At 42.3% G+C, this 18,207-nt stretch overlaps 1 protein-coding gene across 2 annotated transcripts in view; it reads right to left on the bottom strand.

Annotated features, from left to right (window-relative positions):
• xpnpep3 (X-prolyl aminopeptidase 3, mitochondrial) overlaps positions 1 to 18,207 on the bottom strand; it is a 38,794-nt gene that overhangs the window by 2,462 nt on the left and 18,125 nt on the right. For both annotated transcript variants that reach the window (XM_066674262.1, XM_066674261.1), the window contains one exon: positions 11,323 to 11,443. In XM_066674262.1, coding sequence (XP_066530359.1) covers positions 11,323 to 11,443 — 121 coding nt within the window. The remainder of the gene's footprint in view (positions 1 to 11,322; positions 11,444 to 18,207) is intronic.

The following is an 18,207-nucleotide window of genomic DNA, read 5'->3' as shown; positions in this document are numbered from 1 at the left end:
GCAATGAATTCTAAATTGACTGTGACTTGTTTCACTGCAGACAGTGTGAACACAAGATATTTTATGTTTTGTCTGGTTAGTTTTATATTGTTTGTAAACAGACATCCATTTCTGCCCTTTGTCTGCAAAAGATTAAAAAACTAAGTTGGGACGGGTGCGGTTTAGGGCTAGAAATGATCAAATAATGGTGTGATTTTAAACAGACAATATGAACAGAACTGTAATTATAGATAGGTACAAAAGCAAGAAGGGCCTCGTTCTTAAGGAGACTAAGAAAAACCTAATCACTCTCCAGGAGACTGGGATATTTCACCATCCACATTGTTAGGTAAAAGCAAAAGCTTTAAGGAATCTGGCAGAATAGTAGCGCATAAAAGCCAAGAATGCAAGCCTAAGCTGAATAACTGATTTCTGATACCTCAGACCGCACTGCATCAAGATCATTCATCTGTAATCTATATAACCACATGGGCTGAGGATTACTTTGGCAAACCTTTGTCAAGCACTATAATAAACATGTACATTGACAAATGACATTTAAAATTTCACTGTGCTAAAAGGGGCCTTATGTTAACTCTGTCCAGATGAGCCTTCGACTCTGTGCTCAGAGGCATCTGGGATGGACCACTGCACAGTGAAAACGTGTACTGTGGTCAGACGAATCAATATTTCAAGTTTTTTTTTGAAGAAGAAGTGGACAGCATGTGCTCTTGATCAAAGAAGAATAAAACCATCAAGGCTGTAAGCCTAATGTCCAAAGCCAAGTTCTGTCATTGTATGAGATTTTATCAAATGTGACTTGCACGTCTGTGAAAACAAAACTAATGTTTAAACGTGGACACAACAACGTATGCTGCTTTTGAGACACCATCGTTTCTAAATAAGTCCATGCATTTACTAAAAAGACAATACAAAACTGCAACTGCATGTGGTTGTGGAAAATAAAGATGAGAGTGCTTGACTGGCCTGCCTGTAGTCCATCATGTGCTGTTGTATTGTTTTCAAAGTAATACATTCATTCATTCATTATCTGTAAGCGCTTGTCCAGTTCAGGGTCGCGGTGGGTCCAGAGCCTACCTGGAATCATTGGGCGCAAGGCGGGAATAAACCAGTCCTTCACAGGGCAACACAGACACACACATTCACACCTACGGACACTTTTGAGTCGTCAATCCACCTACCAACGTGTGTTTTTTTTTTTGATTGTGGGAGGAAACCGGAGCACCCGGAGGAAACCCACGCAGACACAGGGAGAACACACCACACTCCTCACAGACAGTCACCCGGAGGAAACCCACGCAGACACAGGAAGAACACACCACACTCCTCACAGACAGTCACCCGGAGGAAACCCACACAGACACAGGGAGAACACACCACACTCCTCACAGACAGTCACCCGGAGGAAACCCACGCAGACACAGGGAGAACACACCACACTCCTCACAGACAGTCACCCGAAGGAAACCCACACAGGCACAGAGAGAACACACCACACTCCTCACAGACAGTCACCCGGAGGGAGAACACACCACACTCCTCACAGACAGTCACCCGGAGGAAACCCACGCGGACACAGGGAGAACACACCACACTCCTCACAGACAGTCACCCGGAGGAAACCCACGCAGACACAGGGAGAACACACCACACTCCTCACAGACAGTCACCCGGAGGAAACCCACGCAGACACAGGGAGAACACACCACACTCCTCACAGACAGTCACCCGGAGGAAACCCACGCAGACACAGGGAGAACACACCACACTCCTCACAGACAGTCACCCGGAGCGGGAATCGAACCCACAACCTCCAGGCCCCTGGAGCTGTGTAACTGCGACACTACCTGCTGCACCACCGTGCCACCCAAAGTAATACATGTCAAAGATAATTTAAAGATTATTGCATGCTATTTTATTTGCATTCTCCACACTGATCCAAATGTTCTAATTTGAGGCTTTAGCATTTTGTTTGTTTTAATCACAAAGTCAACTTTGTTAGTCTTTTAAGTATTAAAACAGGTGTAATATGTGTGTAGGTGAAAAACGTTCATTTGCATAAAATCTCATTTTCTCAGGCACTAAATTATTTAGGAACAAATACCATGGCAAATAGGTTCCAGCCACTTGAAATAAGCTCTAGTTAACATGCTTAGCAAAGCATAATGGCTGTAGTCTAGAACAGTGCTAATCCTGATAACAGGGTCATGATGCAGTGTCCCTGTAGGGCTGTGTAGACTGAGGTTGATTGAGCGGGATGAAGAAGACATTATATCCAACACTATAACGTGTGTGACATACAGCTATTAGAGACAGGATGATTCCTGAGCCAAACCTGATGGATATTATCGTCTTTTTAGCAGAACAGATGGATTGAAACTTAAACAATCACGTTCTCCAATACTTAGTGGTGTGGATGCACCAGAGATTATGTAATAAAACTATTCCAAATATGGCAGCCTGTGTGTGGTGGACCCGTTGGTTCAATCAGTGAAAAGAAAGTTATTTCTTTATCTCATGGTTGTTGAACTTTAGAGGAAAGTCTAATAAATTGTTTGGTACTATTTGGTTGTAAAATGATTTATTGCTCCTTTACAAATCAGTTTATTAACAATGTTTTAATGAGCTTGCCTGAAATTATTACAGTGTCATAGCTTCATTGTCAGATTTATAATAAACAATGAGACTAAGACTTCTTATACCATAGGCATAACTATCACTGGTTGTAAGGTGCTAGAATGTACACATCTCACTCTTTCTACAATTTAATTCATTATCTGTAAACGTTTCATCCTGCTCAGGGTCCAGATCCTACCCAGAATCACTGGGTGCACGGCAGGAACACACACTGCACAGGGTGCTAGTCTATCACAGGGATCACATATATATTCATTCACTCAAAATGTATTTTTTTAAAAACACACAGACAAATGACAACTCAAGATGTGTTTCTGGACGGTGGCAGGAAACTGGAGCACCGGAGGAAACCAAGGCAGACGCAGGGCGTACACAGCACACTCTACATCGAGCCACCTGAGGTAGAGCCTGACCTCCCAACCCTAGAACCCTATGTGTTTGAGAAATGACAATATCACACAGACAGCTGGAGGGACATTTAAATATAAACTGGTGGAGTACTCTCACATGGCAGAACCTCTGTGTCTGATCCTCAGTATTCTCTGTTTAGCCGTTTGTTGGTGTAGCGGAGTGGGTAACACCATAGTCCTCCTCCTGACTGACTAGTGTTATATTCCCTTCCTAAGCAGTAACGCCATATTGTATTTCAAAGTCTTAAAGCTGCATTAATTTAATTCTTTAAAGTGGAAAAAAATGTAAGTGGCTTTGACCAAGAATATACTCCAAAAGTGTAAATATATGTGGCGTAAACATTTTTAAACATTACTTGAATTATGTAATTAAGTTTTTTTTGTTTTTACCAGAGCTGCAAAAGATATGTGCTCTCCCCGTGTCAGCATGGGTTTCCTCCGGGTGACTGTCTGTGAGGAGTGTGTTGTGTTCTCCCTGTGTCTGTGTGGGTTTCCTCCGGGTGACTGTCTGTGAGGAGTGTGGTGTGTTCTCCCTGTGTCCGCGTGGGTTTCCTCCGGGTGACTGCCTGTGAGGAGTGTGGTGTGTTCTCCCTGTGCCTGCGTGGGTTTTCTCTGGGTGACTGTGAGGAGTGTGTTGTGTTCTCCCTGTGCCTGCGTGGGTTTCCTCCCACAGTCCAAAAACACACGTTGCTAGGTGGATTGGCGACTCAAAAGTGTCCGTAGGTGTGAGTGTGTGAGTGAATGTGTGAGTGTGTGTTGCCCTGTGAAGGACTGGCGCCCCCTCCAGGGTGTATTCTTGCCTTGCGCCCAATGATTCCAGGTAGGCTCTGGACCCACCGTGACCCTAAACTGGAGAAGCGCTTACAGACAATGAATGAATGCAAAATATATTGTATTGTTAAAACTGCCAGACTGATAACATGTTTTCTTTCAGCATGTAATGAAATGTGGCTCACATATTTCACAGCATTCATTATAAGACAAATGAGAAAAAATACTTGCTATTTGAGTATTTGACCCAAAACTGGGCTAATTCCAATAAACAACCTATACATTTTTTATCTCTAAATTCCATCCATAAAACAGACAATGTACCAACAATATTCAGTCTTCACCTACAGTTATAGATATACATTTTTATATTGAAGTGTATTTCATAGTATTAACTTACTTTAAAATTACTTACTAACAATATGTGTTTTCTAATCTATGCCTTAGAGACAACATGCATTGTTGTCTTATGTGTAATTCAAACCACTTCTGACGCACTGAGCCATACTCAACCCATCTATATTATGAATGGTGTTGACATTTTCATAGCAAATATCATAACACAGGTAAACCACATCTGTGGCACAGTGGTGTTGAGGGTGGTGTCACAGCCCCACAGTTATGGAGCTTTTAGGACCTTGATTCAAGTCTTGTCTCAGGTCATCATCTGTAAGAGTTCTCCCTAAATCTTCCCCCAGTCACTTGGGTGGCACGTTAAACAATGCAGAACATCATCCAGGTTGGTGTGTTATCCGCTGTGGCGTCCCCTCATGGGAGCAGACAAAAGTGAAACAATAACAACAACAACCAAACTGCAGCTGGGATACTATGTTCTACTGCTTTTGTTATCGAAGTCAAACCCCTTTGTTATTAACCCTTAGTTATTGCAAGTGACCAAAAAGTATATTGTAATTTTATATTATTTCTAACCTATGGCACATTTTATTAAGCAGAGGATTTTATTTTTGGAAAATTGTCCTGTTTCACAGTATTTTTTGTTGTTGTTTGAATAAATATTTGACATTGAAACAAAGTCAGAAGTCAAGACTTAAACTTGTCAGATAAAGTAAATCAAATGCATTTCATTACATATCTAGCTACATCAGGTAAAAATTAGTAGGTTAATAAACTCTGAAAACATGATATTACATTTAAATAGCACAGTAACAATGATAAATCTTTTAAGTGTAGGATTTTATGTTTAACAACTGATTACCTCTGTAACACGATTAGAATTATAAGCTCAAGTTCCTTTCCATCATTCATTAAACATTTAAAAACTCATTCCTCAAAATTACATATTTAGAAATTATTAAAAAAATAATAATATCCGCTAATACTTTGAAAGTGGTTTTGATGTGACTCTACACCTTCACCTTCATTCAGTGCAGATCTATGAATAAGCCATTAATGCCAGCCTCCATCTCCAACCACCCCTCCACTGCTCAGCTGCAGCTCAAAAGCCCTGCCCCAAGTTGTTGGGATTGGTTCCTTAGGTTATCATTCTACAAACCCCAGTTCCACAAAAACGTTACATGAGATCTAAAGAGGCCTTCAGAAAGAAGGTTATAGATATACAGGGGTTGGAGAATGAAAGTGAAACACCTGGTTTTAGAGCACAATAATTTATTAGTATGGTGTAGGGCCTCCTTTTGCGGCCGATAAAGCGTCAGTTGGTCTTGGGAATGACATACACAAGTCCTGCACAGTGGTCAGAGGGATTTGAAGCCATTCTTCTTGCAGGATAGTGGCCAGGTCTCTACGTGATGCTGGTGGAGGAAAACGTTTCCTGACTCGCTCCTCCAAAACACCCCAAAGTGGCTCAATAATATTTAGATCTGGTGACTGTGCAGGCCATGGGAGATGTTCAACTTCACTTTCATGTTCATCAAACCAATCTTTCACCAGTCTTGCTGTGTGTATTGGTGCACTGTCGTCCTGATACACGGCACCGCCTTCAGGACACAGTGTTTGAACCATTGGATGCACATGGTCCTCCAGAATGGTTCGGTAGTCCTTGGCAGTGATGCTCCCATCTAGCACAAGTATTGGGCCAAGGGAATGCCATGATATGGCCGCCCAAACCATCACTGATCCACCCCCGTGCTTCACTCTGGGCATGCAACAGTCTGGTGGTACGCTTCTTTGGGGCTTTTCCACACCGCAACTCTCCCGGATGTGAGGAAAACAGTAAAGGTGGACTCATCAGAGAACAATACATGTTTCACATTGTCCACAGCCCAAGATTTGCGCTCCTTGCTCCATTGAAACCGACGTTTGGCATTGGCATGAGTGACCAAAGGTTTGGCTGTAGCAGCCCGGCCGTGTTTATTGACCCTGTGGAGCTCCCGACGGACAGTTCTGGTGGAAACAGGAGAGTTGAGGTGCACATTTAATTCTGCCGTGGTTTTAGGTTTTTTGGATACAATCCGGGTCAGCACCCGAACATCCCTCTCAGACAGCGTCCTCCTGCGTCCACAGTGAATCCTGTTGGATGTGTCTCAATCTTCTTGGTGGTACGCTGACATTACCCTGGATACTGTGGCTCTTGATACATCACAGAGACTTGCTGTCTTGGTCATAGATGCGCCAGCAAGACGTGCACCAACAATGTGTCCTCTTTTGAACTCTGGTGTGTCCCCCATAATGTTGTGTGCATTGCAATATTTTGAGCAAAACTGTGCTCTTACCCTCTGCTAATTGAACCTTCACACTCTGCTCTTACTGGTGCAATGTGCAGTTAATGAAGATTGTCCACCAGGCTGCTCCAATTTAGCCATGAAACCTCCCACACTACAATGACAGTTGTTTCAGTTTCATTGTCCAACTCCTGTATATGAGTCTGGGAAAGGATATAAAATAAAATTCAAAACAATTAGAGCGCAACCATTCCACTGTCAAGAAAATAATGTAAAGTGGAGAACAAAAAATGAAAGAAGAACATTTAAACCAAGGCCATCCTAGAAAGTTCGGTCCAAGAGCAGACAGCAAGATGTGATCGTCTTCAACAATCCAAAAATGTTATCACGAGACCTACAAGTAACTCTTGCCACAGTTGATGTCAACGTATATGCATCTATCATCAGGAAAAAGACTGCACAAGTTTGATTTTCATAGGTGTGCTGTCAAAAAAAACTTTTGCCAGAGAGCACTTAGACGAAGGCCAGGGGCCGGTTGCACAAAATACCTCAAGTTAAGGTTTCCTTAAAATAAAATCGGTTGCACAAAACTTTTCCTTAATATTTCCGTGAAATGTTCACTTATGTATTTTTTAACCTTATCTTCGTCTTATCCCTTAAGGAATCCCGTAAAGTTTGTTAAATCATTGCACAAAACGACTTAGCAACCAAAGCAAACCAATACGGCGATAAATGAACGTATCCCGAGGAGTGTTCCGTGACCAGGAGAACCCACCGGATATGCTTAATGCTGAGCAGTTGATTTTAAATTATAGATGTGATCTGCGGTCAATCCATGATTTGTTTAATCGTCTTTAGTTGGATCACGCTACTTTCCACAGCTGATTCCTGCTGCAATGCAGTTAACGAGCACTCTCCAATTTTATGCTATGGGATCCTTCCAGCCAGTAATAGGCGAGGTATTCCATGTCAATACGTTAACAGAGTGCCACATCATTCACCGAGTTTTAAATGCCCTCGCCCGTCTGCTTTTAGTGCATTTCTCCAGAAGTATTATCTTTTCCTTCTCTGACAAATTTGGTTTCCTTTTTTTGTGCTTGAGACTATCTGTCCACAAAGAGAAGCTCAATGGACATGGACCATGACCCAAAACATTCCAGTAAATCCACAAGGAATTGCTCAGAAGAAACAAATGGCGAGTTCTGGAATGGCCAAATCAGAGCCTGGATCTTAATCCTACAGAGATGCTGTGAGGTGTGCATTCAAGAACCCCCTCAAACATCACCCAGCTGAAGAATTCTGCATGGAGGAGTGGCACTAATTGGTGAGCACAAATCTAAGGGAGTGTTTTTGCACTTTACTCCTTTCTTTCTAGGTATGAGCACTGACTGGTTTTTCCTTCTATGTTTGAGCACTGACTAGACTGTATTGTGTATTGCACTTACTACATCGTGTTCTTTCTAGGTATCAGCACTAGCCTTTGTTCTGACATTATGAACAGATTCAGGGAGTCAGGGGATGACTCTGTGAATAAAGGCCAGGGATAGAAACCACAGATGAATGTGTGTGAACATTAAGAACCCTCAGATGGGTTTGTTTGAGAGACTGTAATACTACCATGGACATAGCCACAAGGGCTTGTGAGTTGTTGGGAAAATAACTGTCACTTAACACAGTCCATTGGTACAAGGTCTTTAATGCAAAATGTATTTTATCTCATGCTCTTGCCAACTTAGTGCCTTTGTCCCCTGCAACATCTTTTAGCTCTTCCTGGGCTTCTAGGCCAGCTGGGAGATATAATCCCTCCAAGGATCCCTGAGTCTACCCCTACATATTCCATGCCTGGTATATGTTCAGTGGGCATCCTTTTCAGATTTCTGAACCACCTCAACTGGCTCCTCTCAAAGTGAGGAAGTAGTTGCTCTGTGAATTCAGAGCTCACGACAAAGTATGCCAAGCAATCTACCAGAGCAAACTCACTTCAGCCACTCGTACCCTCAAACTTGTTACCATAGGTGAGAGTGGGGACATAGATCAAATGTTAAATTGAGAGCTTTCCTTTATGTCCAGGTTAATGTTTTATATGTTTGTGTGAGAGACATGGACACATGGACTGGAGGTGGCTTGTTTAGACCACATGTTATAATCAGCATGTGGGTGCTATAAGCAGGCAAGCTGTGTTTATCTGTCATTTAAAGAACTCAGACACTAATGTGATTTAAAAATAATTTTCAGTGAATGCAGAAATACTCCGTGTTATTAAATATGTGATTTCCATTAAAGATTTTATTTAAATCTGTAATTGTTAAAATAATTTAATATTATGATGTAAATCTTTATTTCTATTTATACAATTTGATGGGTATAAAAAAGTAGACGAATTGTTTTTAAATCCGGTTAATGCTTTAAAAAAAGTTAATATTTAAACTAATATACAGTTAACCTGAACATACACAATCCCCTCAAATATTGGCACCACTGGTAAAGATGAGTACAAAGGCTTGAAGGTTTTGGTGAATTTGGTTAATCTCACTGTGAAAATCCAAGCTTTAAATGAAGTAATTTTATTCTGAGAAAATATAAACTTTTTCAGTTTTTATTTTATTTTTACTCGGTTGTTTATAGAGGACAGTGGACCCTCTGGAGAGATTTGGTAAAGATGAATGCTCACAAATTCCCTTCTCCAACCTTGTAAGATGTTACAGGAGAAGACTAAGGGCTGTTTTATTTTAAGTTTTAAATGCAAATTTGCAAATAATTGTGGTGGATTTATTAAAAAAAAATTTAATCACAATAAATAAATCACTATTAAAAGTTTGATTTTTATCTGTAAGCACTTTTCTGTAAGCACTTATCCAATTCAGGGTCACAGAGGGTCCAGAGCCTACCTGGAATCATTGGACGCAAGGCGGGAATACACCCTGGAGGGGGTGCCAGTCCTTCACAGGGCAACACACACTCACATTCACTCACACACTCACACCTACGGACACCCAGAGGAAACCCACGCGGACACAGGGAGAACACACCACACTCCTCACAGACAGTCACCCGGAGGAAACCCACACAGACACAGGGAGAACACAACACACTCCTCACAGACAGTCACCCGGAGGAAACCCACGCGGACACAGGGAGAACACAACACACTCCTCACAGACAGTCACCCGGAGGAAACCCACGCAGACACGGAGAGAACACACCAAACTCCTCACAGACAGTCACCCGGAGGAAACCCACGTGGACACAGGGAGAACACACCACGCTCCTCACAGACAGTCACCCAGAGGAAACCCACGCAGACACGAGGAGAACACACCACACTCCTCACAGACAGTCACCCGGAGGAAACCCACGCAGACACAGAGAGAACACACCACACTCCTCACAGTGATTTTCTCATATTAAGCTAATTCACCAAAAGGTATGCTATGCATATATTACGCTTGGATTAACATCACACCTAACTATAGAGCACATCCAGATTTACAGCCCACTTGAACACTTACAGCCTTTTCAGTGCACCTGGAAATGTAGCACATGTGAATTTAAACTACAGATGACCATGTAACACATCTGGACTTACAGCACATATAACCATGTAGAAGACTAGGATATTCAAAACACCTTGCAATGTAGCACACCTGGTTATACAGCACACAGGACAATGTAGCACACACCTAGATTTACAATATACATGACCATGCAGAACCTTTAGATTTAAATTACATCTGGCCATATGGATTTACAGCACACTTGGATTTAAAACATACCTGGCTATACAGCACACCTGGATATACAGCATACTTGGACACGTAGCACACTTGAATCTGTTTTCATGGACACAGCGCAAGTGCAGAAACAAGGAACACGGCATATGAGGGTGTGGCAGAAACTCTGATATTTCGGTAACCAGCACTGATGCGAATAAGATGTTGGTTCAGACTGAATCAGCAGCCATGCTTAGTCAATATCCAATCAGATTAACTCCTCTGATCTCTTTTAATTGGAGAAGTGTGCCAGCAAAACAGCACAGTGACAATTCCTCATAGCAGCGTAGGTGGACAGCAAAAGCAATTCCATAACATGTATATTATACCTTTAATATTCAAGTCTCTACAAATGGTCTATGTAGCATTTAATGAGTTCCAAATCTTAAGCACACAACAACCAGGTACATTTTCCGAACAGCATCTGTGAGCAGAAAAGCAAGCAAAAAACACGCAAATAGGTGGGCCCCAGATAAGTGCCAGACAGACCTTCCCTGGGCGTGAGCTACCATTAAAAACGCGTACAAGTCAATGTAACTTTTGAGGTTATGGAGTCAGGGACACTGGCTCTCTTCTCCTTGACAAATGAGTTCTCTGCTCCTTGAAAATGGGGATTATTGAGAGTGTAAGGAGAGTTAAGTCCATGCTCCTGAACTATCACTGTATTAGGAACACTTACCTTGTATTTACACTCATTGTCTATTATCTCAGCTCAGAGTTTATAAACCCCGCAGGTGTCACTGCTAAACTAAGGATAGTCCATTGTGTGGACTGATGGACTAGAGGATGACCAACACAAAATGTGCAGCAACAGATGAGCTACTGTCTCTGATTTACATCTACAAGGTGGACCAAGGAGGTTATTGTGTCTAACAGAGTGGACAGTGAGTAGAAACAGTGTTCAAAAGCTCAAGCAGCACTGCTGTGTCTGATCCACTCGCACCAGCTCAACACACACTAACTGTCTCTAATTGTAGAACTACAAGGTGCTCCTGTATGGTCAGTGGAAATGAAAAAAGTGTAGATGTAGATACGATGTTCCCAATCCAGTCACTTATAATATAAGTGACTTTTAGCACAGCTGGGTAGACCTACCGGGCTCGATGGTGATGGCCATTCCTGGCTTTAATGGCTGAGACCGGGACAGCTCAGGAGTGTCATGGACGTCCATACCCAAATAATGACCTACATGATGGGGACAGTACCGCCGAGCAGCCTAAAGAGGATGGAGGTGAGGAGAGGAATTTTGAAGAGAATAAAGGAAGAGAGAAGAAATGTAAAAGAGAAATGTCTTAATAAAAAAAAAAAAATATAAGACCACTACAATCTGTTAATAAGCAAATTTGACAACACTTATTACAACACAGGAAACCACTGTAATAAATGTTCAAGTAACAAATAATTAAGTGTCAAAAGACTCTTGAAAAATCATGTTTTTTTTTTTACATGGACATTGTGTCAACTGGTGTATTATTGCTTTAATTATGGGCTCCACAACAAGCGGTTATGGCCACAATGCACTGAAATTTACCCAAGGTGCCATCACACTGCCAAAGCAATGCAGAACCAAGCCCTACTGTGGTGAGAGAGTTAGAGCAGACCCTTTTATTGGTGCTACCCACAGCACTATGGCATTTTATAGAGGCTGTAATTGGACCAGGACTTTACAGTTTAAATTGGCCCAGAAGAGCTTATAGAGATTTCCTGACCGCAAGGCTCTGGCATAAAATCCTAAACAAACACACACAGCACACAAGGGCTAGAACAGACCTACAGCTTTTAAAGAACCTCCATTTTCAATTAATCTCTTCCTTTGTTCCTTAAATAAGTAGTCTGTTTTTAAATGCAGTGCCACATGTGGGTCTGAAGATCAAAGCAATCCGATATTGATTTTGGCCCCAAATCCTTTTCCCTGTATTCTCTGAAACTTTTAATAATATCATGTACTGTAGATAAGCAAGATACGATTTTTTGCTATTTTAAGTTGAGAAACAATATTCTTGAATATTTTTCACTTTTTCCCCACACAGTCATTTACGTAGTGGTGAAACCCTCCATATCTTTACTTTTTAAAGTTTTTTTTTCTGAGATGCACTTCTTAAACGCAGTGATGTCACTGACCCAATTCCAATTAACATAATTTATGTTTTGAAGCATTACACAAATGTACCTACTTATTAGGGGTGGGCAATATAGCACTAAAATAATATCACAATATTTCATGGTATTTTGGCAATAATGATATTCTCTGTGATATAACAAAACAACGGAAAAAAACTTCATTTCTATTGCAACAAAAACAATCTTATATTTATATTAATTATATTCAATTAAATATATTTAATATACAGTGTGTGCAGAATTATTAGGCAAGTTGTATTTGAGAGGATTCTTTTTTATTATTGAACAACAACTTTGTTCTCAATCAACCCAAAAGACTCAAAGCTTAATATTTTTGGAATTTGGAGTGTTTTTTTTTTTTTAAATCTTAGGAGGATATCTGTTTGTGCAGGTAACTATTACTGTGCAGAATTATTAGGCAACTTAATAAAAACCAAATTTATACCCACCCCACTTGTTTATTTTCACCAGGTAAACCAATATAACAACACAACATTTAGAAATAAACATTTCTGACATTCACAAACAAATCAGTGACCAATATAGCCACCTTTCTTTACGATGACACTCAAAAGCCTTCCATCCATAGATTCTGTCAGTTGCTTGATCTGTTTACGATCAACATTGGTGCAGCAGCCACCACAGCCTCCCAGACACTATTCAGAGAGGTGTACTGTTTTCCCTCCCTGTAGATCTCACATTTTATGAGGGACCACAGGTTCTCTATGGGGTTCAGATCAGGTGAACAAGGGGGCCATGTCATTATTTTATCTTCTTTTAGACCTTTACTGGCCAGCCACGCTGTGGAGTACTTGGATGCATGTGATGGAGCATTGTCCTGCATGAAAATCATGTTTTTCTTGAACGATAGCGACTCCTTCCTGTACCACTGTTTGAAGAAGGTGTCTTCCAGAAACTGGCAGTAGGTCTGGGAGTTGAGCTTCACTCCATCCTCAACCCGAAAATGTCCCACAAGTCCATCTTTGATGATACCAGCCCATACAAGTACCCCACCCTCAACCTTGCTGGCGTCTGAGTTGGAGTGGAGCGCTCTGCCCTTTACTGATCCAACCTCTCGCCCATCCATCTGGCCCATCAAGAGTCACTCTCATTTCATCAGTCCATAATACCTTAGAAAAATCAGTCTAAGACGTTTTATCTTATGTTTCTTGTTCAACGGTGGTCGTTTTTCAGCCTTCCTTACCTTGGCCATGTCTCTGAGTATCGCACATCTTGTGCTTCTTGATACTCCAGTAACGTTGCAGCTCTGAAATATGGCAAAACTGGTGGCAAATGGCATCTTGGTAGCTTCACGCTTGATTTTCCTCAATTCATGGGCAGTTATTTTGCGCCTTTTTTTTTCCCAACACGTTTCTTGCGACCCTGTTGGCTATTTGCCATTAAAATGCTTGATTGTTCGTTGATCACGCTTCAAATGTTTGACAATTTCAAGACTGCTCCCTCTGCAAGACATCTCACAATTTTTGACTTTTCAGAGTCCGTCCAATCTCTCTTCTGACCCATTATGCCAAAGGAAAGAAGGTTGCCTAATAATTACGCACATCTTATATAGGGTGTTGATGTCATTAGACCACACCCCTTCTCATTACAGAGATTCACATCACCCGATTTACTTAATTGGAGTAGGACACCATGTATAAAAAGGATGATGTGAACAAAATACTCATTTGCCTAATAATTCTGCACACACTGTATATTAATAATATTAAAGGCTTCTTTCATTTCTAACATAATACCATGGTTTATTGTACATCTGATATTTTATAACCAAACCACCTCCACAAGCCACTCCACTTTTTTGGGGCCAATTCCTCCACCTTAGAGCCACTTTTCACTATACTTCACTGTACCTAAATGACTCAGGCAAAGAACGTATGCCATATTATGGGCAACTGCATGATGTTAATACTAAAACAAGTCTGAATAACACCAATGTTTTTTTATTGTTTAAAAAATTATGATTATATATTATTGTGAACAATATGATATAGCACAGCCCTACTACTTATTAGTACAAATTATTCCCTACTTTTTGGAACATGCTGCTGGTATCCAATGCAAATGGTCATATATTGGTTTCCATCCAAAAATGTTCACAAATGTTATGAACAATAAAGAAATGTTGGCAGAAAAAAAAAATGCTAAATCCAGTACACTTTAAGTGGATGAGGCTCCCGTGATCAGTGTTGGCATCGAAACAAGGGAGATGGACAGATTGAATTGGTTTTTGCTTTGATCAAAATTGTTTAAACAGCCATTTGTATCAAAAACACACTTTACATCAAAAAGCTTGAGTAAATATTTATTTGTTAGGGCTTCTGTGTCGTTTTTGTTATGTAGAACTTGTTATAAATGTTTTGATAGGAATGTATAAATGCTGTGTGGGCTCTGATTTTTGTGCATTGCTCTAAAGTGGTCTTAAAGTGTAGAGAGGACAAAAGTGGGCGGAGAGTCAGGGGGAGTCTGTTAAAAGCCCATTGTCAGGCTCAGTCCGGGGCTCCATCTTCTGCTGTGCCGCATCATCGGCATCCTTCCGTCTTCAGGTGACAATGGTGTAGCATCTAAGAGCGTTATTTTTTGCACTTCTGCAAGCAGTCTTACTCTGGAGTGGCAATCTCAGCATCTGCTGCACTTGATCAGTGTTGACTGCTGGGCTGTTTGTTGTCTCTCCTTCCTCCTGGCTTTCTTTTGAGCAAGGGAATTTTCTCACTTCCTCTGCTTCTTGTATACCTCGCCTGACAGTCAGATGCCAGATTCCCATGAACTGGTGTTGATGTTGCACAGATTCATGTCATATTTGTAATGTAGGCGTGGCCGTCCCCTCGGTCGAGAGCCCTCTGCCAGTTCCCCATACAGGATGTCTCTGGGGATACATCATGAATCCATTCTCCTGACATGACCAAGCCATTGAAGGCGTCTCTCACAGAGAACGGTGAACATGCTGTTGATGCTGGCACATTTCAGGACCTCTGTGTTGGGTAACTTGTCCTTCTACGGAATACGCAGAATGCGTTGCAGACACCTCAGGTGGAAGCTGTCGAGTTTAATCTCATGCCTTGCATGCTTAGCACACAGGCCTGTTAGACATATAGCTTGGTCTTCATGGTAAGACTGTAATTGTACCAAACCCTCTGGTGCAATCTAGCCATAACTGTCATAGCCTTGACAGTCCTGCTGTTCACCTTTGCATCAATGAAAAGTGAGCTAGTGAGTATGGACCCCAGGTATATGAAATTCTCAACACCGAGGTTGTGCCCGTCAATGGTGATGGTTGGAGGATGGCCTGAATCTTGGGCCATGCTGTTTGTTTCCTTCAGGCTAAATGTCAGTCTCCTTGCCGGCATGGGAGAGATGGTTAACAAGCTGCTGTAGGTCATCTTCTGTGCGTGATGTCAAGGCTGTTTCATCAGCAAAGAGCAACTCATGGATGAGCACAACAGTGACTTTAGTCATGGCATGAATATGTGCATTGGTAAACAGCTTAAACACTGCAGTCCTTGGCAACGTACTGGAGAAGCATGGAGAAAAAGATGCCAAAGAGCATTGGGGCAAGGACTCAACCTAGTTTTACTCCACTGGTTACTGGGAAAGCCTCTGAAAATGCACTGTTGAACCAGACAGTGCTGTGCATGTTCTCATGTAACGAAGTGACGGAGCAGCCGATATTCTGCAGCATCTTAAAGAGCCTAAAGGCTGACCAAGTCAAACGCCTTCATTCATTATCTGTAACCCTTATCCAGTTCAGGGTCGCGGTGGGTCCAGAGCCTACCTGGAGTCATTGGGCGCAAGGCGGGAATACACCCTGGAGGGGGCTCAAACGCCTTCATTAAATCTATAAAAGCATTGTAGAGAGGCATTTGCTGCTCTTGACATTTCTAATGAGAATATCATGCCAGTTGTTGACCTGCCGGCTCTGAAGGGAGGCGCGACTCTGTAGGCTAAGGTGACTCGGGCAAACACTTTCCCAACTATGCTGAGGAGGGAGATACCCTGATAGTTATTGCAGTCACTGCAGTCTTCTTTGTTCTTATATAAAGTGATGAGGCTAGCATCTCGCATGAGTCCTCGTTCCCAGCATAGGCAGAGGAGTTCATGCAGGGGTACAAGCAGTGCAGATTTTCTGCTCTTCAAAACTTCTGATGGGATGTCACTGATCCCAGGGGATGTCCCACAAGCTAGACTGTCTATGGCATTTCCAAGCTCTTTCAGGGTGGGTGGAGTGTCTAGCTCATCCATGACAGGTAGGTCTAGGATGGCATCAAGAGCGATACCGGTGACCACATTTTGGGTTGCATACAGCTCAAGGTAGTGCTCAACCTATCACTGCAACTGCTTTCCTGTCTGTGATGGCTATGCCGATTTTGGATTTTAGTGGAGTGGTCTTTAAAATGGTTGGGTCTTTAGCCTTCTATATATCCTCGTATATCCCTCTTGCATTCCCAGCATCTGCAGCTGCCTGTGTGCTACTGCAGAGGTCCAGCCAATAAGTGTTGGCACAGTGGCGGCTGGTCTCTTGTGCGATTTTCCTGGCAGATCGGAGTGCTTCTAGTGCACTGGAGCTTGGTGCAGACTTGTAGGCCAGGAGGGCCTTTCCAAGACACTTTCACAATCTGTGTAGACTGCACAACTCCAACAGTTGCTGGGCATTCTCATTGATCTTGCCTCTACCGTGAACACAGAGGAAGGTCGGCAAGGCCTCATGATCAGCTCCCACTCTTGCACTGAAATCTCCTAGGTAGAGGCCTTCAGTTTATGGGATCCCAGATATTGCTTCATTCAGGTTCTCATAGAACTGATTATTTCACCTGAGGGTTGGGGCATACACACTGAAGATGTTGACTGCGCCTGCAGATGCTGATATCCGAAAGACAAGAATTCTTTCAGTACCTGCAGACTGTGGCTTGATGGTGGGAACAAGCGTATTCTTCACAGCAAAGTCCACACTGTGCTCCCTAGGTTTGCCCAAGGACTTGCCAAAACAAGGTGTAGTTTTCTTCCCTGATGGAACCTCTGCCAGCAAGTCGAGTTTCCTAGAGGCAGGCGATATCAACATTTAGTCCATTTTCTCAGTCTTCTTTGCATCGTTGATTTGCTGCAGGTCAGTAAGGAGGCCAGGACAGATGGTTCTAACATTCCAGCTTCCAACTGTTTTGTCTGGTGCAGAGTTTTCGGGCCTACCTTTCAAGAACATTCTCTATCTCCACGCGCATAACGGAGCAGGTAAGCCATGGCGAGACAGCACCTTACTGACCGGGGGCTGCCCGGTTTAAGGCAGGCTGTAGCTGTCCAAATGGATTGTGATGACCCGTCCCACCTTCAGTAATGACTACTGGCACACGTTTCTTTCAGCAATCAGATGAGCTTATAACCAGTAACTGCCACTTCCCATGTTGTGCCGACACCTTGTGGTGACGCTGGAGTATCTTCTCCAGTAGAGCTATAAAGCCTGGGCAGATTTATTATTATTTATTTTTTTAAATTGGAGGACCAGCTGTTGCCCATGCAGCAAACCCCACCACTATCCACAGCAACTGGTGGGGCCAAGGGAACAACAAAAGCCAAAACAGTTTGGCACCAGTGGCATTGCAGGAGTTGCCGGAAGGATGTTAAACTGTTGAACCACCTTAGGGACTCAGTCTCCGAATTTTCTGACAGGGTTTACTCCTTTAGCCTTACCCTAGGAAGGATATAGCTGCAAGGCAGCAGAGGTTTAACGTAGTACTAGGTAATAAATAAATAGTACTCTCAATTTGTTTTGTGATTAATTTTTGCTTGTTAATGATGAAGAGCTTTGGGTAACAGAGCTCAATAACACTTCATGTCTGTTCCTAGGTTTAC

The sequence above is a fragment of the Hoplias malabaricus genome, chromosome 6 (assembly GCF_029633855.1).
Source record: "Hoplias malabaricus isolate fHopMal1 chromosome 6, fHopMal1.hap1, whole genome shotgun sequence".
Classification (NCBI taxonomy): domain Eukaryota; kingdom Metazoa; phylum Chordata; class Actinopteri; order Characiformes; family Erythrinidae; genus Hoplias; species Hoplias malabaricus.
Note: the sequence above shows the minus strand (reverse complement) of the source record. Positions and strands in the feature narration are given on the sequence as shown.